This window comes from Heterodontus francisci, chromosome 25 (assembly GCF_036365525.1).
Source record: "Heterodontus francisci isolate sHetFra1 chromosome 25, sHetFra1.hap1, whole genome shotgun sequence".
In the NCBI taxonomy this organism is placed as follows: domain Eukaryota; kingdom Metazoa; phylum Chordata; class Chondrichthyes; order Heterodontiformes; family Heterodontidae; genus Heterodontus; species Heterodontus francisci.
This window is the reverse complement of record NC_090395.1, coordinates 72091065-72104080: the sequence shown is the minus strand read 5'-3', so window position 1 is coordinate 72104080 and position 13016 is coordinate 72091065. Positions and strand designations below refer to the sequence as shown.

Genomic DNA, 13016 nt, shown 5'->3' with positions numbered 1-13016 from the left:
ACCACCTTAAAACTGGTGCCCAGTGGCAGCAGTGTTTACCATATGCAAGATTCATTGCAGCAACTTGCTAAGCCTCCTTCGACAGCACCTTCCAAACCCATGACCTCTATCACCTAGAAGGACAAGGGCAGCAGATGCATGGGAACACCACTACCTGCAAGTTCCCCTCCAAGCCACACACCACCCTGACTTGGAACTATATTGCCGTTCCTTCACTGTCACTGGGTCAAAATCCTGGAATTCCCTTCCTAACAGCACCAAAGGTGTACCTACACCACATGGACAGCAGCGGTTCAAGAAGGCAGCTCACCACCACCTTCTCAAGGGCAATTAGGATGTTAGGATGTCCCAAAGTGCTTTACAACCAATGAAGTATATTTTCTGAAGTTTAGTCACTGTTGTAATGTAGGAAACGTGGCAGCCAATTTGGACACAGCAAGATCCCACAACAGCAATGTGATAATGACCAATGTGATCGATGGATAAATCTTGGACAGGACATTGGGGGCAACACATCAGCACCCCAGAGTCGCACTAAATTGAGTTGATAGGAAGTAAATTTGCTGGATGTCCCAACCTTTTCCCTGAGCTGCCTCCCACCGCCATTTACATGTGCTGGATTGGGAAGGTGAGGTCACGTTGGCAGGGGAGCAGGGAGGGAGAGGGATGTCAGGTGCTGAGGGGGCACTATCTATTGAGGGTAGAATCACAAAGGAGAATCCTGGCTGTGAGATCTTAAAAGTTGGTGGACAGGTAATAAAAAAACTCCAATGAAGGAGGAAATGGGATTTTGTAGTTTATATCGAGAGATTGGAGTCATGATGACTTGTACAAATGACTGTCAGGTCATCTCTAGATTAGGGAAATCAAACACAAAGAGGTCATGATCACAAGATAAGCACTAGATACAGAAATGGGACAGATTAGAAGACATTTTTCATGCCTGGCTGATTACAAGATTGAACTGGATAAGTATTTACAAAAGAATAGGGTTCAGTGAAGACAGCAGGAAGATGGGACCATGTGAAACCTATCTCCCTGGCAGGGGTCTAAATTCATCAAGGGTTAGATGGGCCTAGCTGACCCCCAAATGTGCTAAAATAATCTGTGTTTCTAGGATCCGCTGAGTCCACACACACTACAAAACACTGTTATGACAAAACAAGGTTACAAAAAGCCGCAGTTAGTTGTTATGACCAGGCCCCTCGGCTAACTACATATTTCAAACACGGCTGTAATGAAAACCAACTGACAACTGAACAAAGGTTATTGAAAATACATGTCAATTTTTCTAATACTGTGACTTGAGCAAGCAAGAAATGATTAAAAAGCAATCTGTGTTGGGAAGATACTCCATGATATGGGGAATAGTGAATTCATGAGGTACATCATTATCCAGAGAGTGGTGAGAATGTGGAACTCACTACCACAAGGAGTGTTTGAGGTGAATAGCACAGACGGATTTAAGGGGAAGCTAGATAAACACATGAGAGAAAAGAATGGAAGACTATGCTAGTAGGTTGAGATGATTTGGGGTTGGGAAGAGGCTCGTGGAGAATAAACACCAGCATAGCCTAGTTGGGCCGAATGGCCTGTTTCTGTGCTGCAAATACTTTGTAACAGTTTCAAACTAGTCATTGTTTTCTACTACATGAGTGACCTACTGTAAATACAGAACGTAAGTAAAATGGGATTCCCATTGGGGAGCCTATTGTCCTAATGTCATGGACAAACCAAAATAAGGCAGTCCCAGAAAACTTGTCATGAACCCTCAACACCAACTATGTGGAAATAGGAAAGAAACAAAAAAGAGCAAGAGATAATCAATTATAAAATCTCTTTGAAGAACTCTGTATTTCTTAACTCACATATGAATCAAAGAGATCTATTAATATCCCTATTATGCTCTAAGACTCTATTTTTGACAGGTATTGATTCAGTTCCTTTATCAAAGTAGGAATCGTCCCTGAAGCAATAGCTTTTTTGGATAGTTTGTTCCATCATTGGGTAAGAATGTGACCCGAATGGGAATTCATTGCGAGTGTTGTAGAAGATACTGGAAGGCCCTCAATTCTCTTGTAAGTGCCTTAAGGTCAACAACCCAAAGTTTCTTAACTTGCTTACCCATGGAAATTCATAAGAAAACAACAGCACAGCCAATATCGCAACTGCAGCCAACTTCAAAACAGTAAACAGTTCCACTTAAAGAGGCAAAGTCACTTTCTTGAAGTATTCTTTTTTCAAAGAAAAAAAGGAAGACTTGTATTTATAGAACACCTTTCATGACCACTGGACATCTCAAATCACTTTACAGCCAATTAAGTACTTTTCAAGTGTAGTCGCTGTTGTAATGTAGGCCAATTTGCACACAACAAGCTCCCACAAACAGCAATGTGATATTGACCAGATAATCTGTTTTTAGTGATGTTGATTGAGGGATAAAGATTGGACAGGACACTTTGGAGAACTCTCTGCTTTTCTTCAAAGTAGTGGCAATGGGACCTTGGTTTAACATCCTATCCGAAAGACAGCACCTCTAACAGTGCAGCACTCCCTCGGTACTGAACGGGAAGTGTCAACCTTGACGTTTGTGCTCAAACCCTCGATTCTGGATCCTTCTGACAAAGGCAAGAGTACTACCAACTGAGCCACAGCCGATATCTGGGAAAGGAAGAGAGAAAGGATTTGTATTTGTTCAGAACCTCTCACGACTTCTGGATGTTCCTAAATGTTTCACAGCCAATCACGTACTTTTGAATTGCAGTCACTGAAATATGAAATGTTCCAGCCAATTGGCGTACAGCATGGTCCCACAAACAACAGTGAGATAAATTGCTTCATACTGACCTCAGTCTATCTGCCCATTAAACTTTTACCACTTGCAGACTTCATTCTGCCAAAGCTCTCCTGGTCTGTCTCCCACCTTCCATAAACTTGAGCTCATCCAAAACTTTACTGCTCAAATCCGATCCTACATTAATTCTTGCGTGCCCATCTGTCCATCACCCTGTCCTCACTGGCCCCAGGTCTCCCGATATCTCAAATTTAACTTTTTCATCCTTGTCTTTAAATCACCTCTCCTGATCTCTGCAACATCCTGCAGCTCTGACCCCAGTCCCCAAACCACATCGTCCATTCCTCTGACTCTGTGCCTTTGTTTACTCCCTATCCCTTCGTCCCATGCTCTGGAATTCCTTCCCTGAAATCCTCTGTCTCTCTCCTCCTCTAAGATCTTCTTAATCCCCAACTCTTTGTCCATGACTTCACTCACTTCTCCTCAGATCACCTCGTTTGACTCAGAATCCATTTGCTTTCTCACACTTCACAAAGAACCTTTATATGAAAACATTCCCTCTAATCAACAATTTGCATTTATAAAGCACTTTCAGGACAGCAAACATACGGACATACGAATTAGGAGTAGGCCATTCGGCCCCTCGAGTCTGCTCCGCCATTTGATAAGATCATGGCTGATCTGATTGTGGCCTCAACTCTATTTTCCTGTCTGCCCCATACACACTTTGACTCGTTTGTCAATCAAAAACCTACCTAGCTCAGCCTTAAAAATATTCAATGATCCCGTTTCCACTGCTCCCTGGGGAAGAGAATTCCACAGACTACAGACAGCAATGTGATAACAACCACAGATTCAGCTTTTTTTGTGATGTTGATTGAGAGATAGAAAGTGATCAGGAATAACTCACCTGCTCTTCAAATACTACCATGGAATCTTTTACATCCACCCAAGCAAACAGATGGGACATTAATCCAGAACCTTGTGACTCAGGTGAGGCTGCTACCAATTAAGCCACAGCTGACACTAGGAGGCAGGAACATTCCAGAAAACTGACATGCCAGCCTGCGCCAAGGAATTGCAGGCCTGCCCACCTTCACTCTTGTCTCTGCGGCCATTTAAAAATTCAACCCATTGTCTTTATTTCTAAATAAATTTCAAAATTGATAAACTAATCAGACACTATTATGTTGTATGTGTGTTTGGTACACTGCCATCTTAATATGCTTAGTTAGTCTAGCTTACAGAGATTCCTTAGGCTGGAGTAATTAGAACATTAACCTTTATTACATTTACACCAGTCTGTGAAGTCTCATAGAGAGAGATACAGCACCGAAACAGGCCCTTCGGCCCACCGAGTCTGTGCCAACCAACAACCACCCAGTTATACTCATCCTACATTAATCCCATATTCCCTACCGCATCCCCACCATTCTCCTACCACCTACCCTACACTAGGGGCAATTTACAATGGCCAATTTACCTATCAACCTGCAAGTCTTTGGCTGTGGGAGGAAACCGGAGCACCCGGCAGAAACCTACGCAGTCACAAGGAGAACTTGCAAACTCCGCACAGGCAGTACCCAGAACTGAACCCGGGTCGCTGGAGCTGTGAGGCTGTGGTGCTAACCACTGCACCCTCCGTGCTGCCCTCTCGCTGCATCTATCTTCAAGTCTCTCTCACAGGTGATCTCTTACATCATTAAAGTAGGAGGTACTCTTTATACTCTCTTAACATTAACCCTTTCAGACCCATATACTACATGTGATGTCTCTACGCTGATCTATCTGAAAGTTTCATTATTTCTAAGACAGAATACTGGCTCAGATTTTACTGCCTAATATTAGTAATTACAATGCTCTTCAACTGAATGTAACACAAGGCAAGTTACACTAAATAACAAAACTAAACATGTTTCAAAGCAGATTGATAAATCGGCAAAAAATATATTTTAAAAGCATGAATTAGGAAAGTGGCTAAAAGTTTAGAAACACCTCTCTGCCAAAAAATAATTCAGCCATAACTGGCAGAGCTCCTGTGGCATTGTTGGTACAAAGTCAGAGACTACCAGTTTCATAATTGCTATTCTAGGATTTTTCCTGCTATTTTGCGGATCGAGTTCCACAACTGTTCATTATTCAATGAAAACTTTATTTTCCTTTTAATCCCTTATCAGTTTTAAATCTCTGAATGCAAAGTCGGAGAGCAGGCCAGATATGTCAGCTGGAGTGAGATATCAGAAACCTGTCTGAATCCCTCGTTCACCCGATCTCCTGCCATAATTTCAGAGAAATGGCACAAATTGCTGCTTTTTCTCCAGGTTTTTTTTAAATACAGACCTGGCAACAGGAATTGGCCATTCAGCCCTTTGAGCCTGTTGTTTCCTTCTACTGGATCATGGCTGATCAACTCCATTAACCTGCCTTTGCTCCATTGATCCCCTGTCCCAACAAAACTTCATTGATCTCAGTCTTGAAAATTTCAATTAACCTCCAGCATTTACAGCATTTTCAGAAGAGTGAGTTCCAGATTTCCACCATTGTTTGTGTGAAAAAGTGCCTCATAATGTTAAGATTATGCCCTCTTGTTCTTGTTCCTAGAATGTGGGCATCACTGACAAGGCAATATTTATCGCCGATCCCTATCTACCTTGAGGTCATTAAGAGTCAACCACATAGTGCAAGACTGGAGTCACGTAGGCCAGACCAGGAAGAGGTGGCAGGTTCCCCGCCCTGAAGGACATTAACGAACCATTTGGGTTTTGGGCTCGGGCCAACCCAAAATCTCTCATGGTTATTTTTGCTCTGGTGCCTGCCCACAGGTTTTCAGATTTATTGAATTCACTTTCACAACCTGCTTCGATGGGATTTGAACTAATTTTTGCGTGGAATGATCAGGAGACAGAGGCAACATTGTCAGTAAAAGACCTGAGCCATTTGGTTGGTGGGACCATATTTACGTTATGTCGATGAGCTGACGCACATTTCCAGTGCTGACGGGGTGGCTTGTTGTTTGCAAGTGGGTTACCAGCAGCCCCTGCCCCACCTCCCAGGCTATCTTTCTCATGGTGCTTTGGGGGAGGGTGGATGATGTGGGGAGGGGCTGATACTGGTGACAGATGGGAATTCAGACAATCTAGTCAGTGAGTTTGGAGATAGGCTACAATACATGTCAATGCTGCAGCATCACACCCAGGACCTGGCTTCAGTTTAGTAAGAGATTCTTGTACAAGACCTTGGTTAGGCCGCCATTGGAATCCTACTTCAGTGGGTGATATCAAGGTTTGGGAAAGGGTGCAGAAAAAGAGCCACAAGATTAATTCCCAGTTCAAAGCATCTTGGTTATCCAGAGAAGCATGGACTTGGGGACTATCTCATCGAGGTTACTTTGAGTAGCTAACTTGTTTCAACTAAATAGGGATCACACTCTCAAGTTATGCAGGCCCAGGTTAGATGTTCAGGAGGTTGTTCTTTTCCCAGAGAGTAGTGAACAGGTTTCCAGCTCATGTGGTGGACACCGACTCACTGAGTTCCTTTGAGCGAGAGCTGGACCTGTTTCTCGCTGGGATGGAGATCATCTTGTACACAAAATAGGTACTGGAGAGAATTATCAGAGTGCAAATGATATCGTGGACAAGTTTTGATCACTTAAGGGGGTTGGAAAGGAATTTTCCTGAAGTCTTTCACCAAATTGTCCTGGGATTTTATCTGGTTTCTTACCTCTCCCAGGAGATCACATAGTCCTGGGCGGGGTGAGGGACAGTGTGTATGGTGGTTTACAAGAGAGCACCAGTGTGTGGCACAGGCTGCATTCACCTGTAGCTCTTTTCCTGATTATTATTTTTCTTATGTTTGACATTTGGCCTGGAGAAAGTGAGAATTCGATCTTAGTTTGTGTTTTTCTCTGAGCAAAGCTTTGCAGCATTATTCTCCCCTCTCATTAGTCCCACAACCAATCCCTTCCCTTCTGCACCTTCTTGTCCTCCAATTGCAATGCAAAACTGCACCAACACCTCCCTCCTACTCACAAACATATACTTCAAACCTTCAACTGCCCTCAGAACTGGGACAAACAGCTGTTGTGTGTTGTCTTAACTGCTGTGTTAGCTGCTACTGTACACAAGACACTGAGCACACAAGATGGGATCAGTAACGCAATAACATGTTCTTTCCTTCTACTGGTTCATGGCTGATCAAGTCCATTAACCTGCCTTTGCTCCACTGATCCCCTGTCCCAACAAAACTTCATTGATCTCAGTCTTGATCAGTCAAGATCTCAGCCAACATGGACTCTTTATTTAAGGATGGTTCTGTATTTACAGATGGGTCTTCACTGTACAGATACTTAAGACTGCTCCAACCCAGAGATCATGTGGTGTGTTACATCACAGCTCTCACACTGCTGTCCTGAGAACATAGCCACACCTCTTAAAGATGTACACACACATACACACACACACACACAACAGCATTTCTGCTGCTCTCCTGTTACAACTGCAATTACTTTTTCTGTTCTGAAACTGCCATCGCACTTCAACACTGGAGCCACTTGCACAGCTCGGCCTCCCAACTCACAATTTGCTGCTTCTCCTGTTCAGGGTGCAACACTGTGTAAAGTGTGCAGCACACCTCCGCACGACCCCTTCAACAACCCGCTCCCACTCTGCACAGAGCAAGCTGGTGGGATGCAGAACGAGCAAAAGAACAGAAGGAGGCCATTCAGCCCCTCGAGCCTATTCAACTATTCAATCAGATCACGGCTGGTCTATATCTTAACTGCATTTGCCCGCTTGGTTCCATAACCCCTAATAGCCTGAACTAAGAAACATCTATCAATCTCAGTTTTTATATTTTTAATTGACCCTCAGCCTCAGCAGCATTTTGGGGAGGAGTGTTCCAGATTTCCATTACCCTTTGTGTAAAGAACATAGGAGCAGGAGTAGGCCATTCAGCCCATCAAGCTTGCTCCGCCATTCAATACAACTATGGCTGATCATCCACTTCAATGCCTTTTTCCCACATTATAACCATATCCCTTTATGTCACTGGTATTTAGAAATCTGTCAATCTCTATTTCAAACGAGGGGAAGGTGTTGGTGTAGTGGTAATGTCACTGGACTAGTAAGCCAGAGGCCTAAGCTAGTACTCTGGGACATGTGTTTGAATCGCACCACAGCAGATAGTGAAATTTGAATTCAATTAGTAAATCTGGAACTTAAAAAGCTAGTCTAATGGTGATCATGAAACCATTGCTGATTGTTGTTAAAAACCCATCTGGTTCACGAATATCCTTTAGGAAAGGAAATCTGCTGCTTACAAGTGACTCCAAACCACAGCAATGTGGTTGTCTCTTAACTGCCCTCTGAGATGGCCTCTCAGTTCAAGGGCAATTAAGGATGGGCAATAAATGCTGGCCTAATCAGTGATGCCCACCTCTCAGAAATGAACTAAAAAAAACATACTCAATGACTGAGCTTCCATAGCTCTCTGAGTTAGAGAATTCCAAAGATTCACAGCCCTCTGAGTAAAGACATTTCTCCTCATCTCTGTCCTAAGTGGCTTCCCCCTTATTTTGAAATTGTGTCCCCTGGTTCTAGACTCCCCAACCAGGGGAAACATCTTACCTGCATCTACCCTGTCTATCCCTTTAAGTATTTTGTAGGTTTCAATGCAATCACCTCTCATTCTTTGAAACTCTAGAGAATACAGGCCCAGTTTCCCCAATCTCTCTTCATAGGACAGTCCCGCCATCCCGGGAACAGGTCTGGTGAATCTTCGTTGCACTCCCTCTATGGCAATGATATCCTTCCTAAGGTTAGGGGACCAAAACTGCTCACGGTACTCCAGGTGCAGTCTAATCAAGGTTCTGTACAATTGAAGCAAGACTTCACTACACCTGTACTCAAATCCTCTTGTGATAAAGGCTAACAGAGCATAACATAGGGGGAGGCGGTGGCTTAGTGGTATTGTCACTGGACTAGTAACCCAGAGACCCAGGGTATTGTTCTGGGGACATGGGTTCAAATCCCACCACAACAGAAGGTGGAATTTGAATTCAATTAATAAATCTGGAATTAAAAAGCTAGTCTAATGATGACCTTGAAACCATTGTCGATTGTTGTAAAAACCCATCTGGTTCACTAATGTCCTTCAAGGAAGGAAATCTGCTGTCCTTACCTGGTCTGGCCTACATGTAACTCCAGACCCACAGCAATGTGGTTGACTCTTACATGCCCTCTGAAATGGCCTAATATCTAACCACTACGGTCAATAAAAAGGAATGAAACCGGACGGACCACTCGGCATCGACTTAGGCACCAGAAACGACAATAGCAAACCCAGCCCTGTCGATCCTGCAAAGTCCAATCTGCAGGAACCATTCCAGAATCTATAGAATTTTGGAAGATGATCACCAATGCATCCACTATCTCCATAGCTACCTCTTTCAACATTCTGGGATGTAGAATATCAGGTCCTGGGGACTTATCAACCTTCAGTCCCATTAATTTCTCCAATACAACCTTCTTACTAATACTAATTTCCTTCAATTCCTCATTCTCCCTCATCCCTTTGATCTCTAATTCTGGGTGATTTCGTGTATCTTCCTCAGTGAAGACAGATACAAAGTAGTCATTCAGCTTCTCTGCCATTTCTCTATTCCCCATTATAAATTCTCCTGACTCTGCCTGTAGTAAACCCACATTTGTCTTAGCCAAACATTTCCTTTTTACATACCTATAGAAGATTTTACAGTCCACTTTAATATTTTTTGCTACTTACATTCATATTCTATTCTCCCTTTCTTTATCAGTTTCTTGGTCCTCCTTTGCTGTATTCTAAAATCCTCCCAATCCTCAGGTTTACTACTATTTCTGGCAACTTTAGAAGCCTTTCCTTTTAATCTTATACAATCCTTAACTTCCTTTGTTATCCACGGTTGACTGCCTTTACTTTTGGGGTTTTTGTGCCTTGAAGGAATGTATAGTTGCTGTGAACTATGTAATAATTCTTTAAAGGCTATCCATTATCTATGTACTGTCATATCCTTCATTGTGTTTTCATAATCCACCTCAGCCAATTTGCCCCTCATACCTTCATAATTTCCTTTGTTCAAAATTAACACCCTGGATTCAGATTGAACTGCCTCATTTTCAAACACAATGTAAAATTCTAACATATTATGGTCACTCATCCCTAAACATTCTTTGACAACAAGAATATTAATTAGCCCTTTCTCATTACATAATACTAGATCTAAAATAGCCTGTTCTCTAGTCAGTTCCTCAACATACTGCTCTAGAAAACCATCCCTAACACATTACAGAAACTCATCCTCCACAGCATTAGTGCTCATTCGGTTTACCCAGTCTATGTGCTTCCTGACATCACCCCTGAATGGCCTAGCTCTCATTTTAAGGTTATGCCCCTCTGTTCTGGACTCATTTTGTGAATGGACCAGAATGAAGGAAGATTGAAGGACCACCCGAGCTCTCAACAACAACTTGGATATATATAGCATCTTAAACATAGCAAAACATCCCAAGGCACTTCATAGGAGCGTTATCAAACAAAATTTGATGCCAAATCACATAAGGTGATATTAGGACAGGTGATGAAAACATGAGCAAAAATAATGTTTTAAGGTGCATCTTAAAAGAGGAGAAAGATGTGGAGAGGTTTAGGGAGGGCTTAGGTACCAGGCAGCTGAAGACAGGGCTGCCATTGGTGAAACAATTAAAATCTGGGATGCACAAGAGACCAGAATTGGAGGAATGCACCAATCTTGGAGTGTTGTGGGGCTGGAGCGGATTACAGAAATAGAGCGGGTCGAGGCCATGGAGGGATTTGAACACAAGAAAGAGAATTTTTTAAATTGATGCATTGATGGACCAGGAGACAATATGGGTGTGTGAGCACGTGGGGTACTGAGAAGAGGAGTTTGGATGAGGTCACGTTTTGGAGGGTAGAAGATGGGAGGCCAGCAGGGAGAGCAATGGACTAGTCAAGTCTAGTCCACTGGGGGAAGTTGCCATGGAGATTACTGGCAAGGGGAGGATCTAGATCAGGGTTGTCCAACATACTGCCCGCAGGCCAGTCCTGTCATACACTCTCCCTTACACAATATTCACATCTGCACTTTCACGCGACAAACTTTGCCAAATGTAGATCTCCCAGGACTGGTTTTCCCCTCCGCTTGGCCTGTGCTGCAGGTTCTCAGCAGGTATTTGTAGTTTCGCAGCTTAATAACTGTTAAACACTCTGAGTCCGGTGTTCCAAAACATTTCTGTTAAGCAGATTCCGTGGCAAAGAGTCCATCATAGTTGCAACTGTTAAACCAGTAGCTGGTTTTAAGTTATTATATTGAGCGCACACAGAAATATGTTTCATTATGGTGAAAATACAAATTATCTGCTCTCGGACCCTCCAGACTCTTTGTTTTTCTGTCTCCTCCTGCACTGTCAGATCAAGGAACAGTAACCGGTGTTCAGTCCTTCCCATTCTCAACAACCAGAAACGTCAGTTACAGAATAATCCCACATTCGCAGGCAATGGATTTTCAGTCAGTGAGTGGCTGTTTCTGTCCGTCCTTCAATTCAGGACTGAAGACAGATAAATGCACCGTCAGATCTGAACTTACCGAGAGGGGAAAGGACAGTGACCGTCTCACCCGCTAAAGCCTGGCTCGCATATAAAATTAAAACCCAACCCGGGCCCAACCCGACCACAGCCTACTCGAACCTGACCCAAGCCAGAGTCCTTTAATTTTTTTTCTCGCCCGACCCGACACGAATATCGTTCATCCGTTCCGGCAGCAGGCTATTCCTGCAGATGGAGTTGTGGGGAATCATGGGTAAGCCTGACCCTGTGACTTCCCGGAAGCAGCACTGTACAGCCCGATCCGACCAGAGCCCGAATGCTGTACTCGGAATGTAGACTCGACCCAAACCTGACACATGTAGTCGGATCTAGTTGGGTTCAGGTCAGATAGCCAGGCTTTATCACCCGCCACACTGGAGGAGTGTTCACGGTGCCAATAACATTATCCCTGTTTTATATACAACACCAGAGAGAGAGTGAGAAAAAGGGAGAGAAAGAGAGAAAGAGATAACGAGAAAGAGAAAGCTAGAGAGAGAAAAGGAGAAAGAGAAAGAGAGAGAGAGCAAGGGAGAAAGAGAGAGAGCAAGGGAGAAAGAGAGAGATAGAAAGAAAGAGAAGGAAAGAGATAGAGAGAAAGGGAGAGAGGGAGAGAAAGAGAGAGAGAAAGAGAGCAAAAGAGAGAGAGAGAGAGAGATAGAGAGAAAAGGAAAGACAGAAAGAGCAAAAGAGAGAGAGAACAAAAGAGAGTGAAAGAGAGAGATAGAAAGAGGGAAAGAGAGAGAGATAGAAAGAGGGAAAGAGAGAGAAAAAGGGAAAGAGAGAGAGAAAGAGAGAGAGAGAGAGGGTGAAAGAGAGAGGGCGAAAGAGAGAGGGCGAAAGAGGGAATGGGAGAGAAGAGAGAAAGAGAGAGAGGGAGAGAATCAGTCATAGTATTTCTAACAGTGTGTCCATATCACACTGAATAACAGTATTACACTTCATATGTATCATTAGAGAGAGAATTAGTATTAGAAAAGTGAACATACATATCACACTCAATAATGGTGTCCCCAATTGCTGAGTTTTTCATTCTATTGACTTCAACATTCTTAATTTCAAGTATTGATATATACTGATATCTATCTTGAACTGTGGTGAACTGAAATTGTTCACAGACATTGACTACTTGTGCAAGCAAAAGCAATGCCAAGTATCTCACTAAATCAGTGTTCAACATAGTGATGAGAAAGTAAGTTAATAAATTAGTCTTCTCATTTTAAGCTTGTTCACAAAAATGCACATTTTTTTGTTGTTTTGATTAACGCTAAAATAAATTTGTAATGCCTTTATCTTTATGAAATTTGCTCACTGGCCCCCTATGTAGGACAAAAATTGTAATGTGGCCCCCCAAGCAAAAAAGTTGGACAACCCTGATGTAGATCATTCAAGATGGTGACATTGGAGGCCAAGCACAGTGGAGTGTTTGGATATTTATTTCCATTACCTTTCCTCTTTCCTCAACTTTATTCATGTACAGGGAGAATTGCAGCTTGATTCTGCATTATGCTCGTTGGTAAGGGTCCTGATGGTTATCTTGTTGGAGTTGAACACACACCGAACTGAGGTGGGGGAAAGGGAGGAGCCT

At 43.1% G+C, this 13016-nt stretch overlaps 1 protein-coding gene across 1 annotated transcript in view; it reads right to left on the bottom strand.

Moving 5' to 3' along the window:
- Positions 1-841: 841 nt before the first annotated feature.
- Positions 842-13016, bottom strand: part of LOC137384043 (zinc finger protein ZFP2-like) — a 29377-nt gene continuing 17202 nt past the window's right edge. Inside the window, exons 3-6 of the mRNA XM_068057605.1 lie at positions 2581-2661; positions 2125-2201; positions 1665-1781; positions 842-901 (exon numbers count right to left, since the gene is read on the bottom strand). Coding sequence (XP_067913706.1) covers positions 842-901; positions 1665-1781; positions 2125-2201; positions 2581-2661 — 335 coding nt within the window. The remainder of the gene's footprint in view (positions 902-1664; positions 1782-2124; positions 2202-2580; positions 2662-13016) is intronic.